Source organism: Aspergillus melleus (genome assembly GCF_016097325.1).
Source record: "Aspergillus melleus strain CBS 546.65 chromosome Unknown contig2, whole genome shotgun sequence".
NCBI classification, from domain to species: domain Eukaryota; kingdom Fungi; phylum Ascomycota; class Eurotiomycetes; order Eurotiales; family Aspergillaceae; genus Aspergillus; species Aspergillus melleus.
Window position 1 is genome coordinate 4,765,400 of NW_025763371.1, and position 17,899 is coordinate 4,783,298.

The 17,899-nt window shown below is 51.0% G+C and overlaps 8 protein-coding genes across 8 annotated transcripts; 1 reads left to right on the forward strand and 7 right to left on the reverse strand.

Annotated features, from left to right (window-relative positions):
• Positions 1-211: 211 nt before the first annotated feature.
• PCD1 (NUDIX hydrolase) lies at positions 212-1,483 on the reverse strand (the record flags this gene model as incomplete). Its single annotated transcript, XM_046086135.1, has 4 exons — positions 212-954; positions 1,062-1,088; positions 1,182-1,338; positions 1,457-1,483. 4 exons carry the CDS (start codon positions 1,481-1,483, stop codon positions 212-214), a joined length of 954 nt encoding a protein of 317 aa, XP_045942098.1.
• A 594-nt stretch (positions 1,484-2,077) lies between these two features.
• YLH47 (MRS7 family protein) lies at positions 2,078-3,879 on the reverse strand (the record flags this gene model as incomplete). Its single annotated transcript, XM_046086136.1, has 3 exons — positions 2,078-3,142; positions 3,206-3,711; positions 3,813-3,879. The coding sequence occupies 3 exons, from the start codon at positions 3,877-3,879 to the stop codon at positions 2,078-2,080; spliced, it is 1,638 nt and encodes a 545-aa protein (XP_045942099.1).
• Positions 3,880-4,069: 190 nt separating this feature from the next.
• On the reverse strand, positions 4,070-6,603 carry LDX57_004475 (glycerophosphocholine acyltransferase). Its single transcript, XM_046086137.1, has 3 exons — positions 6,367-6,603; positions 5,324-6,196; positions 4,070-5,265 (listed from the first exon to the last, which is right to left on the reverse strand). The coding sequence occupies exons 2-3, from the start codon at positions 6,133-6,135 to the stop codon at positions 4,515-4,517; spliced, it is 1,563 nt and encodes a 520-aa protein (XP_045942100.1). The 5' UTR covers positions 6,136-6,196; positions 6,367-6,603; the 3' UTR covers positions 4,070-4,514.
• A 511-nt stretch (positions 6,604-7,114) lies between these two features.
• LDX57_004476 (DUF2841 domain-containing protein) lies at positions 7,115-8,603 on the reverse strand (the record flags this gene model as incomplete). Its single annotated transcript, XM_046086138.1, has 4 exons — positions 7,115-7,572; positions 7,641-7,826; positions 7,892-8,374; positions 8,447-8,603. 4 exons carry the CDS (start codon positions 8,601-8,603, stop codon positions 7,115-7,117), a joined length of 1,284 nt encoding a protein of 427 aa, XP_045942101.1.
• Positions 8,604-13,050: 4,447 nt separating this feature from the next.
• LDX57_004477 (uncharacterized protein) lies at positions 13,051-13,848 on the reverse strand (the record flags this gene model as incomplete). Its single annotated transcript, XM_046086139.1, has 1 exon — positions 13,051-13,848. One exon carries the CDS (start codon positions 13,846-13,848, stop codon positions 13,051-13,053), a length of 798 nt encoding a protein of 265 aa, XP_045942102.1.
• A 1,653-nt stretch (positions 13,849-15,501) lies between these two features.
• Positions 15,502-16,784, forward strand: LDX57_004478 (fungal specific transcription factor domain-containing protein; the record flags this gene model as incomplete). The annotated part of the gene is made up of 5 exons (XM_046086140.1): positions 15,502-15,606; positions 15,665-15,703; positions 15,782-15,850; positions 15,905-16,155; positions 16,202-16,784. 5 exons carry the CDS (start codon positions 15,502-15,504, stop codon positions 16,782-16,784), a joined length of 1,047 nt encoding a protein of 348 aa, XP_045942103.1.
• A 252-nt stretch (positions 16,785-17,036) lies between these two features.
• On the reverse strand, positions 17,037-17,402 carry LDX57_004479 (uncharacterized protein; the record flags this gene model as incomplete). Its single annotated transcript, XM_046086141.1, has 1 exon — positions 17,037-17,402. One exon carries the CDS (start codon positions 17,400-17,402, stop codon positions 17,037-17,039), a length of 366 nt encoding a protein of 121 aa, XP_045942104.1.
• A 42-nt stretch (positions 17,403-17,444) lies between these two features.
• On the reverse strand, positions 17,445-17,888 carry LDX57_004480 (uncharacterized protein; the record flags this gene model as incomplete). The annotated part of the gene is made up of 1 exon (XM_046086142.1): positions 17,445-17,888. One exon carries the CDS (start codon positions 17,886-17,888, stop codon positions 17,445-17,447), a length of 444 nt encoding a protein of 147 aa, XP_045942105.1.
• Positions 17,889-17,899: the final 11 nt, after the last annotated feature.

A 17,899-nucleotide genomic window follows, 5' to 3' on the forward strand; every position in this document is an offset into this window, starting at 1 on the left:
GTTGTGTGATATGGATGTTTGGGAAGGGCTGGTATATTGCCGGTAAGAAGTAGAATGAAAGAAAGATTCCATGGTTATATTGTCTGCTTGCTAGATCCAGTGTATAAACAGTTCTAAGAATAGCGGTTTGAGGCACTCAAAGCATATCAACCATATAGACACTATTCTACTCAATCACTCAGAGATATTCTGGCTCACCTGGGTATCGATGTTAGCTCAACTTTGCCGCCTTCTCCATATCCTCTCTCGTCAGCACATCGCCCGACCTCCGAATCGGACTCAGTCGTCCAATACGCCGCAGCCTCGCAATCATCTCCTCATCCCCAAGGTGGCTATTGTGCTCGAACGCTGGCTCCCGATCATATGCCACCCGGGCCACATCCACCACCAAACGAGCCGTCATGCCCCAAACGCGATACCGAACCACCTCGCCTGCCTTCTCCTTCTCCTCCAGCTCATTAAATGCCGTCTTCAGATGCTCTGACCTCGTCCTGGCCCGCGGCTTCACCACCGCCTCCGGCCGAATCGGCACAAAGAACTGATGCATCCGCCAGTTCGACTGGTGCCACTCGGTCCAGGCCCCTTGGTACCAGTCCTCCGGCTTCACATGATTGCTACCCTGGTCTCCCACCACCCACTCCTCTTCATCCCGCATGCTTAGAAAATTACTAAACGGCGCCGTGAACACGGCCGCTACTTCGCGCGCATCCAGCTTCGGGATCAACGACACCTCCGGGTCGGCGTTGGAGTTCGTCGTCTCGTCGTAGGAATGCAAGAGTGCCACGCACGGTCGAACAACCAGTTCCGTACGTGCTAGGCTGGCAGGGAACTCGCAGAGATGCTCGACGGAGAACGGATGCGGCAGGGGCTGGCCGATGTCCGCTAGGCCGATTTCTTCATGTGCTTCGCGGCGCGCGGTCTGAAAGGGTGTCTCTTCGACGGAGTCCGCCTTACCTGGATTTTGGTTCCGTTAATATTGTAGTCATATTGGGCTTGGTGTTCGCGTGGTGATTGGTATCACGTCATCTCGAGAACCTTAGAACTGTTGAGATGTAGCTTACCTCCAGGGAGGGCCGCTTGGCCGGCATCTGTATGAATACGTTAGCTACTTGCTCGCCGAGTGTCTTATCGCCATCTGATCCAATCCATCAGGACAATCATAGAGAATCAAACTAGCATACAAGAACTCAAAGTTTTCGCTCGCATGGTCAAAACCACCCGAAGGTCGCCCTTCGAGTCAGCATAAAGCAGGACGAGAACAGCCGCTCGGCGTGACAACGGCACCAAATCATAGCTGGTCGCCGGGGGCTGATACGATCTCAGCCGATCGATTGCTTTCTGCAGATAAAATTAGCCGAAGTGTCATAATAATCTCTAATGGTGCATGCCTGAAACACCGAGGATGGTGGGCATGCGATGGTTTCGTATGTCAAGGAGAGCAGCTTCAAATCAGTACCTGAGAGGCTGGGTTTAACCGCGGCATTTTCTGCACCAGGCTAGAGGAGCGTTGGGTACTAAAATTGCGGTTTATCGATAGGAGCGAAAGAAGTCGTGGACTCCGCATGGCCGTGTTTCGATCTAAGACGGGGGTGGTGATGCATTGTGGTAGATCCGAAGGGTCGATTGCCGAGGTTAGATAAATCCCAGCTGGGGCCGATGATTCATCGGTGCTTGATGTACGAAGGAGTTATTGTATGATAATAAGATACTAGCAGTCAATCGGTCAACACTTGCTTTTTGTATTCAGAATAGCGTGTTCTATTTGATTTTAGGGTCCTCTCTACTAACATAATACACAATAATCGCACCACCCAAAATAATATCACGCCGGGAAATTGTCCAAACTTCGGCCAAGCTTCGAAGTATCAGCCGGGTTGATGCACCACAAATCAGAAACATGAGAAGAGCAAATATAATAATAAACAGTAGATCATCAAGCCAGGTGGTAGCCAGGAGCCGCAATCGGTCAGAGAAGAGTTATAAAAAAATCTATCGTATCAACACTAAGACAAGTCAAGAAGGGAGAAAGGGGGGGACAGAAAATAGTCTATAGCACAACCATGTCACAAAGGGAAAATTACTGAGAAGGCGTTTCCTTCTTTTCGGTCGGCGCCGAAGTGTTTGTGGACTGCGAAGCCTCGGCCTTTTCACCCTCCTTGACGGCCTCAACCGCCTCGTCGGACTGCTTCTCGTACTTGGCCTCGATGGTGTCCTCCTTATCATCAATGTCCTCGTTGTCCTTGGGCGCCGACATACCCTTCTCTTCGTTCTCGCTGTTCTGCTCGTTTTCTTCCTCAATGAGCTCTTGCTGTTCCTTGATAACCTCGAGACGCTGCTTGTTGGTGGCGGCACCCTCGGCATTATGCACTTCTAGCTCGATTTCGTGGAACAGCTCCTCAGGAATGCTGGACAGAACAGACTGAAGAGAGTCGATCTGAGAAGACATTTCCGCTTCCTTGCCTCCCTGTGCGTAGACGTACGCATTGCTAAGAACCAGAAGCGTGGACGGGACGCCCTGCTTGAGACGAAGGTCCAGCCACATAGAGAGATCCTCACGCAGGCGAGCGGGAGAAACCCCGTGAGTGCGAATGCCGCGGGAGGCAGAGGCCATCTGCAGCTCGGGAACCGAAAGCGACGACACTCCCTCGTAGAAGATGGCGCGGTCATCGCGCTTGATCTGGCGCATACGGTGGCGAATGTTGTATCTGAGCATGGCGTCGGTTCCGAAGGAGTTGAGGTTCATGTACTTGCAGATACCGACAAGCTGGGGACGGGACAAATTGTCGAGGGTCAGATCATCCTTGAAGATCTTGCAGACCTTAATGACATCCTCGGTCGACGGCGTTTCTCCCGTAGTCCGGATCTTCTTGAAGAATTCCGCGAACTCCTCGTTCTTGACGGTCGCAGCTGTCACAGGGAGACCGCTTTCTTTCAAAGTGTCCTTCAAGAAGGCAGAGACCTCTTTCCGCGTCGAACTGAGGCTCAGCGCCTTGGTTTCACGGGCCTTCTGGCCTTCGTAGGTGCTGGGAAGCAGGTTGGGGAAAAGCTTAAGGGCAACGGGAAGGAGCAATTCGGCGAAAGGAATGATGATGAACATGGAAAATGGCACCAGCCGACCGAGATCCTTGACGGTTCTTTGCAACTAAACGACAAAAGCAGTTAGCATATGTACTAGACCCAACCGACTGCGTGGCAATTAACTAACCTGACGGTGTTCACGACGACTGAGCTCGTATCCTCCGGCCATCTTCAATGCCAGCCTTGAGCTGATCTTCACCTCTGTCGCAAGAAGTTTAGTTCCATCCCAGTAGTGCTGGGCCTCCTTCTTGATCTTTTGACCAATTGTCAACTTCTTCTGCTCCTTTTTCTCCTCTCCAGCCTTTTTGTCATCCTCCGCGGACTTGGCCACTGCGACCTCGCCCGTGTTGTTTGTATTAGCGACTGCCGACTCGCCCTTGGTAGCAACTTGCTGGGTTGTATTGGCGCTTGCTCGTTGCGCTGTTTCGGGCGAGAGAGGCTTCTTGGCCTGTTCTGCGTTGAATCCTGGAGGTGGCAAATTGTCGGAAGATGAAGAGGTGGATTGCTCCGTGGCATAGCCACGCTGAGAAACTAAGAGTGCGATAGCTGGCACCTGCGATGGAATACCCCGGCCGTTAAAACGAAGGTTTGCGGCGGTAGAGGCGCCCAATGCCCCGGAAAAGCGCGGCCGGGCTGCGTAGGGAAATCTCATGTTAGCCATCCGCATTGCTCAATGAAAGCACAATATGCTTAAGATTTCATGGGTATAGAATCGACAGAGTCTAGTCACTTACCAACCAAGCTCGACCGCAAGGCCGAGTTGTTGCGCACAACTCTGGCCGATCTCATCGAAACGGACATAGCGGATGACTGGATAGGAGGTGCTCGGGAGAGCGGGCGAAGAGATAGAGTAAAAACCACTATTGGGCAGTAGAGATTCGACTAGAATTGAAAGACCTCAGAAGATCAAAGACACAAGACGGGAAAAGAAAAGATTAAAGATTGACCTTCGGAATGATGGTCACGGCTCGCCGTTGTCGCTCTCCGAAGGACTGCGAGGAAAGAGGTGGCTCTGCACGTGATCTGACCGGCCTCGGCGTTTGCGGCCCGTCGCCGCCGGAGATAACAGCGCCAAGCTTTCTTGTCTGCGGAGGTTATTTCAGGGCAATATCGGTTTTTGACAGACTTTAATGACTATTGTTGTTGATGGCTGAACAGTCGCAAAACAAGATATCACATTGTCCAGCGGCCACATTTAGTCTATATAATCATATTAACATCAAGATGTATTTATTTAACAGGTCAAAAACCAGTAACCCCAAGTAGAAACGCAAAAAACAAAGAACGGCTGGTGGTAGGGTTGGGTATCAACGCAGTTGAATAATTCGAGCCAAGTGGAAAGAAAGGACAGGGGGCGAGGGCGTGCAAAGACGACAGTGAGAGCAAATTCGGAGTAGCTTAAAATACAAAGAACATCCAAAAAGTCAAGTGCGTCATTATTTCCTTTCACGCATCGATGAGTCGCCTGCAGAGTTCTGGTCTTGCACGCCCGTCGAGGCAGCACTGGAGTCAAGAGGAGGGATCTTGTCAATACCGGACCGGTCAGACAGCTTAACACCGGCAATATATTCCAAGCCGTTCGGGGCTGGCTCTCCTGTTGTGGCCTTCTCATCGGGCCCGGCGACCGTGGCGTTGTTTTCGGGAGACGACTGCCAGCGTGCAACATCCTTCTTCAGCTCCTCCAATTCTTTCTGGAATCGTTTGCCAAATACATCGATATAATAGGTTGCACCGTTATGAATGCTCAGAATGAACAAGCAGGTCAAAAAAGCCCCACTGGCCCACCGGTACCACAGCCACAGTGGACAGGGAATCATAGTCAGCATGGCATAGAGGTACTGGATCAGCATAAATGCTGGAGCCTGCAGTGACTCCGGAAGGCTAAGCACAATCTTGCCAATCCAGGCTTTCGAGTAAGATTTGCGAAGCCAGGTGAAGCTGGTCGGCCGTCCAGCAGCGATCTGCTCTGCTCGGCGAACGGTGATAAAGCAATGATAGGCAAGCTGCCAGACAATGTACGGTACGGTCGCCCAGCCCATCATAGAGAGAAGAGTAAAGTGTTCTGGAGACCCAGGATCGCTAAATTTGATGCTATACACCGCGGGGAATCTCTCCTTCAGTGTTTCGGCCGAGGTCAGGTGAACTAGGCAATGCAAAGTCATCGGAGGCATAATGTGAATGAAAAGGCTGCGAGCCCGGTTAGTCGGTCGACATTATAATAATGTTCAAGATAAATATGCCATACCTCACGACCTTATCCATGCTATGGAATACCATGGAGTTCCGCCACATGGCAATTGCAACCGCATTATTCCCGAACACCAGGCAAAACGTGCTAATAAAGAGTCTCGGCGAGCCTGGAAAGACCCAGAGACTCAACAGACAAAGCACATTGGCAAAGTAGCACAAGTCAGCCAAGAAGTAATGATACCCCTTCTTGTGGTATCGGTAATACCGAATGGGCATGAAGTACGCCAGCTGCGCGCTGAACCAGATGTAGAAATATTCGGGGTGTGCGCCGATGAGATAGCCACTGATAAAGATGTTGAGAACTCCAGCGATGAATGATATCTTTTCTCGCAGAGTGACTGTGGCCGCTTCGTTCCATTGTTTCCCTAGGCGTTCAACCCCGACCTTCATCCGCCGGCGATACTTGTCCAGGCGCTCGTCGGCCGTAGGAACCCGCTTTTTCCATTCGCCCACGACGCGCTCCTTTGCATTTATAGAGGTATACTTCAGTTTCTCGCGTTGTTTTCGCACTTTGTCTTTCTGCGCATTGATCGCTTGCTGAAGCTTTTCGAGCCGTTGCGAAAGGGAAAGGTTGTCGAGCAAGTCGAAGACTGACAGCTGGTCGAGGGATGGGAAGGTCTCCCAATCATCTTGGTACGAGAACGAGGGACTCCGGGACAACCTCCCTGGCGAACCAGGTGGCGAATAGTAGTTGTCGGAGTCTGCGAGCTCGTCCATATCAGATAGGTCGTCGTCGCCTGCGGCCGCGCGCAGCAAAGGCGAGTCATTTCGTGAGGGGAGCTTTTGGTCGTAGCCACCGTCCTCCATTATGAGTTTCTGTTGAAAGACAAAAATTGTAGGACCGTCACGGCGATGCGGATAGGGTCGACTAAGGAAGCGCCCAAATGTTAGCATCACCATATTTTCGGTTATGAGCCAAGCAGCAATTGCCCCGAAGTTGGAGTGACCGAGGAATCTCGAGCACCAAAGACCGAAGACAAGAGGGCAAGAAGCGAAGGGCCTTGGAGTCATTAAGAAGGTCAGGACAGGTCAACTCACCGGATCGAAAAGCGATACTGCCAAGCAGATAAGTAAAGTATACTATAGACGTGCTATCTCCGATAGGAAGGAATGGAATGAAAGGAACCGTGGGCCAGAGAACTCTGGAAACGATCAGGTGGGATTTGCGACGATTCAACGGACCAGTGTTCTTCAACGGTCGCAGCGCATGACAGAGGAAGATGCACTCGGATGAAGTCGAGAACAGACAAAGGCAGACAAGTGGGAAGAAGGAGGTTCTGGGTGTGCACGCGTTGCAGCTGGTGGTTGGCCAGTGCGGGAGGGTCGCGTCAGAGCACGGGATCGGCAACTAAAGTGCCTAGTTGGACCAGTGAGAGAGCCGAGTTGGAGAACATGGTCCAGACTACAGAAGTATGGAGTACAACTTTACTCTACTCCCTTGCTACTCCGTACGACGTACGACAGAGGACAATGCATATTGGTGACTTCCTTCTCTTTTTTTTTTCTTTCTGTTTTGTGCTATGAATGCTTCAATGAATAGACCCAATGCAAATGTGGACACTTTCTATATCAGCGTATATTATAACACAACCGAAGCAACAGGCTCTAGAATATTTCGAGGAAAAGTCACATCACACGCCTGGAAAATGCAAAACAAGGAAAGAACTCTTCAAATCGCTTTGAAAAAAGCATGAAACAAAACCCATAACCTATCTGTACACCTTGGAGTTAGAAAGCAAAAGAATGTGAAGAACGAGAGCGAGAGGGAAAATGGCCTTGCCCACTCTCAGTACCCTTGAAATCCAAGTGGCTGATGGGAGTGTGAAAGTTGACCCCAGAGTCCATTTTGAGGGGTTTGGCCAGAAGATTGAGCATTCGACTGCTGCTCATAATAATTTGCCATAGATGGCGGCCCTGAAGGTTGCACGGCTCTGATGGAATCATTCGTCGCCAGCCCACATGGGGTCATATTGTGCGAGTAGCCCGTCATGTTACTTTCTAGCGAGCTTCGTCGGCTGACGGCTGGCGACGTATTTGGAGTTAGTACAGCATCGGAGCACTGGCTTTGCGTCTGGCCCGGTGGGAGGTGATCAGCGCTTTGTACCGTGTCGTGGTTGTTGGATACGGCGATCATAGGAACGGACTGTTCGCCAACGTTGTCACCTGTCACTTGCTGACTGGGCACCGAGGTCAGGCTGGCCTCAGGCATCTGCACTTGAGAGACATGTATCACAGTGTCACCATCTGTAGAGCGAAATCAAGGTTAGCGTCAGCTCTAACTCGAGAATTAGGCCGTGCCCAAGGGTGCATACCAATTTTCCCGTCCAGGTATAACTCCTCCATGTCTCGAACATAGTAAATCTCGTCGAGAACTTGCAATCGTTCTTCAGGCACAATTCCTCGTCTGACATCCTGACCGGCGTCTTTGAGTTTCTCCGAAGTAATGTTGTGGCTCTCTCTAAGTTCACACAATATATGAACGAGAAGCCGAATTCTCTCTGTGTCGATAATGTTAGTAATGGGAGATTTGATACAAGCTACGCTTTTCAATCGCGGTTCTTACCAAACTTTAGAAGATGATCGGGCTCTCTGTGTCTTATTCCTTCAGGCCACCACTGAGGCTTGGTCAATTCGGGGTCCACTCGTTGAGACATTCCGGCCACGGTTGATCGTCCATTGTAAGGGTGGTGCACCTGCTTGCGAGGCTCTACCAACTTGACGAAGGCTTTCGCAATTGCTCTGCAATTCAGTTGCTGGAAGTTCTCAAATGCCATTTCGTAGTAGCGTCGCAAGAGGTCCTTGTTCCCAATGCGAAGTGGTGTCCATGTGATTGCTGGCGTAGGCGAAGGAGAGTCCGGGCCAATACCCGAATCAACGCGCCTCAGACTTCTCCTGTGACGCCTGTTCTGAACTGATTGCCATTCAAATGGAATGAGCCCGGGCTGATACCACCCCGAGCCGTGGTGCAAAGCCATGAAAGAGTTGCTTGCGGTCGGGAAGACCTGCGTTCTCCCCGTGACATCGCCTTCCATGTGACCCCCGGAAGCTGCTACCCGTTAGTATCAAGACCTGGCGAGACATTGTTGCGCTTCGCATCCATCCGCTCACGTTCACTTACTGGACTGAAAATTTGGCATCCCTGGATGCCAGGTTGTCTTTGCTGCTGCCCTCACAAATCTTTCCCTCACGTCCGGAGTGAAAATGGCCGGCTCGTACTCCATGATTGAGGGCGACGACTGAACCTGAGTCTCGCCATTACGATCGATATACATCATTGTAAAGTGAGGATACGGGAATGCATCTGCTGTTGATGGTGGGGCTTCAAGTTCCTGTGTGCCAGATCACATCTATCAATGACACGTCTATTGGGATGGAAGAGTACTGTCTCATACCGTTGGCTTTGGACGAACAGTCGCATCATGGAATGGTAGCATCTGAGATTGTCCCTCTTCTCTCATGACCACGGGCTGACCTGTCGTATCCATATTCAGGGACAATCTCTTCCAACAGTTGGAATTCGCAGAATGCTAGTAGGAGAAGTCACAAAAAGGCGGCCGCTGACCAGCAGGACAAGATATGTACCATCGATGAATTTATAATGCTCCACGGCCGGTCACGATGGCTCGGCGATTGCCATTTATAACGCACTGGCCAACATAAAACAATAACTTCGACTGGCATGCGCAACTAAGAGAGGAGAAAAAGTACGTTCTCCGACATCCTGGCCAACGGGTCATGTCATCTGAATGCTACGCAATGTGTGGCTGTTACGACCCCAAACTAATGCAAGGAAAACAAATACATACAGAATTGAACCATGCACTTGATTTTACAGCCAAGGCGAGTCTTCTCCATAACTGTACGTGGATGGGTCTGTCGTCGGAACCCCCTTTTTTTCCTTTGGATATTGGTTTTTTTTTTTTTCTCTCTCTTTCTCTTTTGAAGAGAGTGAGAGAAATGCAGGAAAGTGTTTCCATTTTTGGCATGATCACATTAATCTCCACAGCTTTTTACGACCCGGCAATCGATCGGATTATCAGCTAGGGAGGCGGCTTAAGAAAACAGAGATACACTGCCACCCTAGAAGTGAGTCTAGGCCAAGAGTTCACAATAAAGCCTTATCTCTACAGGAACTAGCGTTCCGAATGGGCTTTTCTGCGTTCATTGGAGAGGAAGATCTACGACCATGAATGAAAGCTGGACCGAAGTAGCCGTGAATGATTAAAAGTGACGACCTGAGATCCTACAACATCCAGAGCACCGAAACTTTCTAACGGACTAACCTGAATGAGTGAAAAAGCTGACTTACAACCTGTCTAGGCCCTACGGAGTAGATCGTCAAGTATTGACTGTGAGAGTCGGGTTCTGACAAGGTGGTGACACCTGTGCGCCTCTGAAATCATGCATTGCGCACGTCCTGGTTTGCGAGGCCCACCGCTCCTGATTCATAGCTAATATCATTTCTCGATCGACATTTTAGAGAGGGATACGAAGAATCGTTTGGCGGAAAATACGGCTTCTGCTTCTCGCGAAAATCACCCGTTAAGACAGGAAGAAATTTACTATCATATTGACGTTCCAGACCGTTGGCATATTATCGGTGACAATGAAGTCTACACGGAGTACCTAGAGACTAGGGGTGCGAGCTTCAGTTATGATGAAGGCCATGGGATCTTTAAGCAAAAATGAGGCTATGTTAGTATAGCCTGCTCTTGTCATTTTTCTCGCGGCTAACGACAGGATTGTTGACATTGCGTCCATCATAGAGTAGAACACGCCGAAGCTACGTTTATTCCAATACCTTTGCGGTCATGATCGGAATCCAGCCAGTGGGATAGCCTCCTCGATGATCCGCACTGACCGAGCCTTACAGAAAAGAAAAAGAAGAAAGAAGAATTAAAATAAAAACAGAAATCGGGCGCACAGTCAAAGCGCGCAATAGGCATACCCTCGCAAAGGCGATACCTACGGCTTGACCGCTGATCGCTGTCACTCCGTGACAGTGGCACCCCAGTGTCTCAACAAATAGAGTTCAACTTGTACATAATGAAACAAATCCACGCCGTCATGCCTAGGCAGATGGCGCGAAGGTCTGCAGGACTCGACCATTTTGACACGATAAGGTCCGAACGGGCTACATCCATATTGAAATCGAGACGAGGGGGTCGTCAATTGCTCCTATAGACCACTGCGCAGACCGGAAGCCATCCATACCACTGCGGATAAAGCTTCCAAGATTGACCATTGGACCTCCTAATTTATTTGTGCAACAGCAGGAATGAGGGGGAATGGTGTGCGAAAGCAAACATTTCGATCCTTCAGGTCTCAAAGGGGTAAGCCGGCAAGTGGTCAGCCGCGGAAGGCTGCCGATATTGTTGTGCAGCAGAGTCTCAGCCAACGCCACAGTTGACACCAATGCCTAACCTAATGTCCACCGGGCCTGTGGGCGAATCAGCGAGATCAGAGAGGGGTCACTCTGGCTCTCCCTCACGTCTACGTATGCGGGAGAATGGATGCCTTTCGCAGTTTCCTTTGGTTCTGACCCTGCTTTTCCCTCATTCTGCTTAGTTGGAACGATGGAAAATAGGGCCGGCCCCGTCCCGATTCCCGAGAGACCTGCATATTACAACTACGGAGTCCTAGCGACAGTGAACCAGAAAAGCCGCCACGTATTCTCTGAATACCTGATGCAGGAAAATCGGGTACCAGGAATTTGCTACATGATGGCTTGCAGTCTGGGGATCCGAGCGAGGCCCGTCAGTGGCGCCGAGAAAAAGGGCCAGCGGGGAGCCAAAAACAAGGTAAATTGACAGCTGAGCAGTGTGGTAAACGTTGGGCTTCCATTTGGCGCAACAGGCCCGTCGAGGGATTGTCCAGCGAATGACATGACGCCCTTCGATTAGTGGTTGCCTGCATGGAGGACAAGCGTGATGTCCGAGCACTGGCAGGAATGGATGAATCTAGTGAGAACTTGCTACCTGTAAGTTACAGAGACCGTCAGCCACTTGGATTCGTTGGTCCGTGAATCGATCAAAAATCGAAGATCCGATGGATAATCAACTCCACACCGAATATTCGATCAATAAGATCCAGACTGTCAATGTCCCACTTCCTCGACGACTGAGTCTTGTAAGGCGACCAGCATGAATGCTTACCGCTCTGGCTCGAAAAAAAAAAGAGAAGGAAAGAAAGAGAGCCAACACTAAAGAAAGCGATTGTTTCAAGAGACTTTGCCACTGTTGCACCATTTTCTCGATTATTTTTGTCTCGCAGCACACTATTGGTTTCGTACTTGCGGATATTGATGCAAAATGCCCGGCCGTATTTTCAGCGTTTTCCATCCCATCCTCCGTACGGAGTACGGAGGATGATCCTCCAAATTCAATGTCGTCGCGCCGTGGCTGACGCAACGAAACCCTACATGCGACGGCAATGAATCATGGAAGCCCGTTCGTCCTGTTTGATAAATGTGAGGTATCGTCGGAATAGAAGGGTGACAACCCCTGAGCAGCACGGCGGATAGTGTACTCCGCAATCCGGACTATGAGATTCTTGTTTATTTAGGTTTAAGCCGAGAGCTCTTTGAGCTCCCTCCCCCACTGATTGACACTGCTTATTACTGTCCCTGAAGAGGTCGATGCTTTGCCTCGCACAAATGGGAAGCTCACCACCGGGCCCAGTCAAACGAACTCCTTTCAAATGACGGCGTGTTACGGAGCGACTCATGTTTTAGGCGCCCAGGATTCCATGTCTTTCAAAGCCCGATCGAGATCATCAGGTGGGCAACGAAATGGATACATATGCTATGGGGGAATTGGTTATAGTTATCCGGATTCACCGTGCATATGTATCTATTCCCGGCAACAACCGTCCTCGGATAATGCTCCACCTCCAATTTCAACGAATGATTGCTCTTCAAGTTCATGATGATTTCGCCGGAGAAGAGCACTGCAATCTCCACTGCCCCGTTCTCGACCACTGACACCGGTTTCTCCTTTCTCAGTTCATACTGATACGATCTGCCAACCCAAGTGATCCCGGTGGTGGCGTTGCCTCCATTGGCCAACAGGAGCCGGAACCTACCCTATCAAGGAGATGTCGATGGAGGCAGCCAGAAACAATGGGATTTCTTCGTCAATCGGCGGAACACTTTCTTGCCCGAGTGAGTCGAGTAGTTGAATTTCAGGTCATCCGGGCTAGGCTTCTACATGCGGTCTTCGTCTTACGGGCCACTGGCGGATGGGTATGATGCAGACGTCTTCGCTGCCGTGTAGCATCGCCGCTACTATGATGTTCTCATACTAGGGGCTTATCTACGGTAAGTGATTGCTCCAAAATTACGAGAATGAGAGTTCATTAGACTTGGCCGGTCCAACAGCTTTGGATCCAAATGAGCACGGAGTACGGAGTAATCTATATATAAACATCTTGGACTAATAGCTTGCTTAGCCTTGTATTTGTAGGCATCCTACATGCCTAAGGTGCAAGCTGGCAGGCATTTCAACGTTTGCCTATCCCTCGATGGCCCACCGAGCCTGTTAAGAACAGTATCTATGTAGTTGTATGCTGCATAAAAATACCACTATGCATTATCTGCTAGGGCTCAAGACGAGATGAATGACGCTGCGCTCGCTGAAACTTGAACATCTGGTTGATCTCTCTTCAAAACGAGCTTGGCTGTTCCGTTTCGCTCGCTTCATACAGTGCCACTAGATCTGAACCTCATTGTAGATCGACCTCAGAGGGTCGTAACCATCTAGTTTTATGGACGATCTTCCAAGATATAAACAAGATTGGAGCCAGCACCATCATGGTATAATCCAAGAAAAAGCTCTCGGCACTCCATGGGGCAAAGGTGCGGTATCCATAGCAGAACAGCATCAGCGTCATCCACCCAGTTGAGACGTAGCCACAGTATGGCTGGAAGCGAGCGTAATAGGGCAATTGAGATCGGTCGAGCCCTTGTGCTTGGCATGCGCGATAGAAGCACAGATAGGTGATCGAGATGACAACGTAGTTGATGAGGACGTTGGTGGTCGTTAGACGAATGAGCCAGTTTAGTCCGGTCTTGGAGTTTCCTGACATCTGCATAAATGAGAGGCAGCCGAATGCCATGGCCACTATGAAGCAGTAGATCGGGACGCCTCGAGCATTGGTCTTAAGGAATAGACGCGGAGCCCGGCCACCAACTGCCAGGCCGTATAGGGCATGCATTGCAGCATGACAGTATGTGTTTCCCGCAGAGAAGACAGCCGTCAGCATGAGCGCCGTGGCTAGATGAGACAAACCGATGATGACGAGATTCTCCATGGCGATGATCCACGGCGACGAGGCAGCGGAGGAGGTTTCACTTTCGATGGCATCGACCAGCTTGGGGTCGTTGGAAGCTAGGATCACCCCGACGCAGATCGCACCTCGAATAAAGAAGACGCAGAACCTCGAGTAGACGCGTATGTTGCAAAAGCATCGGGGGTGTTCCAATAGCGAATATGCGTCATGGCTTGGATTGCCTCCGACCATTGTTATGAAGGTGAAGGCAAAGAGGATGAGAATCAAGAGGACCCTTCCCCCTGAAAGCCAAAACTCCGCGTCACCGTAGGCATTGACAATGAAAAGGTGCGTTGCACTGCAGTAAGATAAGACAAGAATCAGCATAAGCTCCGTGAGAATCAATCCTACTTTGACTTACGAATAAACAGCAAGACAAGTCAAACATACAGCCCACGTGGGAATGTCATCTCTCCAGAAGGTGAGAAGCACATTAACCGCCGAGATCTCGAACGGGATATTGAGTGCCATGAAGATGAAGAAGTTCTAACCAGCGAGAAACCCCAAGCATCGTCAACCCATTTTCCTGCGAGTGCAGTGAAGTCACCGGTGACGGGTATGTAGGTTGTAATGCAAATGAAGATACTCTAGAAACAGTAATTGAGCCCAGGCTGCATAGATACATTCTATCTTGCCTCGTAGATCGGTCATGGTGGGGAGGGGCATTTGCGAGGTGTGTTCTGAGAAGGGCCTCTGAGCACTGAGCAGTCACGACGACATGTGATACGGCGCGGCGTTTGGCCCGGCAAGCGGCGACCTTGTACTACGAATTTCTCCCCTGAGCATCCAACGAGGCAGGATGCAATCCACCCCGAGAATACCCAGCCTAGTTGCCTGTCTGGCCTGGTCAGTTTTCTCATCCACTGTGACAGTTTACCGCATGAAAATTAACTGCTCTTGCTTAGCCGCACGCGCAAAATTCGATGCGATGGGCGGAATCCTTGTAGCAGAGTAAGATCTCTCGTCGGAATTTTCACCATCTTGAAGTAATGAGTCAATCTCTAGTGCTCCTATAGAGGATTGAGCTGCGTCTATCGCCCCAGTCGTCGAGGGATAAACCGGCGCGGTACGAAGAAGCCGATCACCGAGTCTCCGTCCCAACCTCACAACCTCACGTCGTCTCCCTTGGTCCCTTTCCCTATCTCTGCGTCAGCCAATGAGATGAAAGGGGATGATCTATTTAGCATTCCCATCTGCTAAGCCCCCTTGGCGGCGTTCGAGATCTGGATGTGGACGTGATCAACGGGTCGAGACATGAAGATTGGAGCGGCGTGCCAGTCACCGGGAACAATGGCCTTCTGGGGTCCAGTCATGTCCCCTTGCGCACATACACGTCCGATGAAGACATGTCAGTATCGGCATCGAAGCTGTGGCCTGAGTGACCGATGGTCCGTAACTGACGCTGGCTTTAGTCTGAATGCCTACTACGTACACATTCATCCCGTCCTGTCCATACTCCCGCCTCCTCTATCAGACCAAATCAGTGATCGGCCCGTATGGGTAGAGGTCATCGAGGTCGAAAGGACCTCTCTGCCACACTGGCCGGCTTCTGCACTTACACTGGCAATCTCTGCCATACTTGCTTCAATTGCGCGGCCTCAGGACGACTCTGATAAATTTGCGGAATCGAGGATATCTACGAGTCGTTCGGCTGCACAACTTTTCGCAGAAGCGGCCTTCCGCGAGGTGGAAAATGAGATTGATCGGATCTCTCGAGTATCGAACCAAACAAGCCTCTTCACAGGGTCAGACACGGATGCCGGCGCCATTTCACGATTATCTCCTGTTATTGCTCTTATATTACTAAGTATTCATGAATATTGCCAGAGAGGAAATGTATCCCGCATGCGGCGTCGCGCCAATCAGGCCATCACCACAGCTATGGACCTTGGCTTGAACAGACTAGGAGCTGCAGCGACCGAAGCACAGCGTCGGGCATGGTGGAGTGCGGTGTGTTATTCTCTCTGTTGTCAAGTGCCTGGTTGAGGGGTTCTGATGAGTCCTGCAGATGTTCATGCTTATTCTATCGTCCATTGATCATGAAACCGTAAGTGCTCCTATAGTTTCATGCACTTCCCTCTCTTCATTCCTTATTGCCAACTCCTGTTCTGACAAGTAATGCTAGCCACCTATAAATTCTCTTGGTGACCAGAGAATAACTACTCCTTATCCTTCATTTCACAATCAACCAGAGGTATGGTCGGATCTGTATAAACCCAAGATTCAGCATCACTGATTTTTCTTTCAGCTATGGCCATTGCTGCTCCAGGCTGGAGCCGCCATCCTATCTGTCTCGCAGACTCTGCGTAACCACAACGCCCACTCAACAGTAGAACCGTCTTCATCGTCGAATATCTCCGCGAAGATCACACAACTTGACTCTAATCTATCCAAGCTGACGCGGAAGCTAGACCGCTCGCCACAGCTTGAATCCGGGATTAGTGTCGACACACAAGGGCTGCGAACTATGTGGGCAATTGCCCAGGCCCTGGCCTATTCGTAATGTTCCCAGTTCTCCCAGCCCCTACATGTCTGACTTCCCCAGGGCCCGTGTACGATTACATCGAGTGCGTGTCTTCACCGACATCCCCTTATATATCAACAATCACTGTGACTTGATTTCCTACCAGGAGACCAGAAACCCGTCCCAAACACTCTCCAGTGGGATCTTTACGTCAAGCGTATTCCCGTTCACGGAAGCGCAATCCTCCCTGATCTGTCTCAAAGCATCCCTGGCCATGGTGCGTGCCTATGAAAGAGTCGCAATATTTGCTGAGGGTGGTCCTACTGTTACTTCTCGTGCTACAACTACCCCACCCCAAGCGCATATTGTACTGCCATTTTTCATGTGCGGAGCGATGCAGGCTTCGTATGTCTTGCTCATAACACACTACCGACTCCAAGTGTCGCTGCGGTCAAAGGATCAGGGGTCGACATACAGTCACCTGCTTCATCATCCCGAGCCGGGATTCGAGGTCCAGGATACGGAGCGATTGCTGCGCGAGCTGCGGCAGGGCATTGACTCGGTCCTTAGGGTTGTGAGGTTGGCGACCATGTTTGAAGGGATCAGAGGCATGGGCGAGGAGATCCAGGCGGCGTACCACGGTGTTTGTGCGGGGGACTTCTGAGATTAGCCGCTCGGTGTTTATTGAATAGGCTAAAAGATAGATGGGGAGGCCAAGCGTGGAAATATTTTTTAAGGATAGCGCAGGCGAACGGGCTGTCGGTGCGGCGATTGATCGGTCGCCGGGGTAGGGCCAATGTGTGGGTATCAAAGCCCGCGGTGGGTCTATCCCTTTTTATACTTCACTCTCACGTACTGATGAGGGGTTGTCAGGGCGAAAGAGGGAAACTGGCTGATGATTTATCTAATAGCCAAACTATGACGACTCTGTGTCTTCATAGACCGCATGAAGAGACTGAACAAGGTTCTGCTTCAAGTCTTCAACATCCTCCAAGCCACAGCTCACTCGCAGCAGCCGTTCATCGCAGCCCTTGTCACTCATCGCCCGCCACTCAATTAGACTTTCCACATCCCCTAAACTTGTCGCATGCTGAAATATCAGCATCTTACTTGGCAACCGCTTCGCCTGCTCTGCGCTCTTCAACCAGATGGAGAACAACGGCGCAAACCCTCCGGGCATCTGCCGGCGCAGCAAGCCGTCCTGCAAATCCTTCGTCTGCAACGATGCATGCCACACGCTCTCCACTACCTGCCCTACCACAGAAGAAGCCCCCTTCTGCATCTCCTCCACCAACCAGGTCACCAACTGCTCTGCCGTCTCCGATTACCGCCGTACGCGCAACTCCAGCGTCCGCAGCGATCGCAATCCAAGCCATCCCTCCAGATTTCCCATCACAGCCCCCAGCACCAGCCGCTCCGCGTACGGAGTCTCCAACCACCCCTCGCGGACCCGATCCGGATGCACGACCAGAATACCGCACATCAGGTCCGAGTGACCGCCGATATACTTGGTCCCGCTGTGCAGCACGAGATCGGCCCCGAAGGACAGAGGGTTCTGCAGTGGTGGCGGCGCCAACGTCGAATCTACCACCAAGTACGCTCCGGCTGCATGAGCCCGGGCACGGTAGTAGGCCAGGTCTCGTGCCTCACCCGTGGGGTTGACGGGCGTTTCGATATGTACAACGTCGCCCGCGCGCAGCTGATCCAGGTCATGATCCTCCAGCCCTAGTTTCTGCACGCCGCTTAGTTTGCCGACGAGTACAATCATGCTGTGCACGC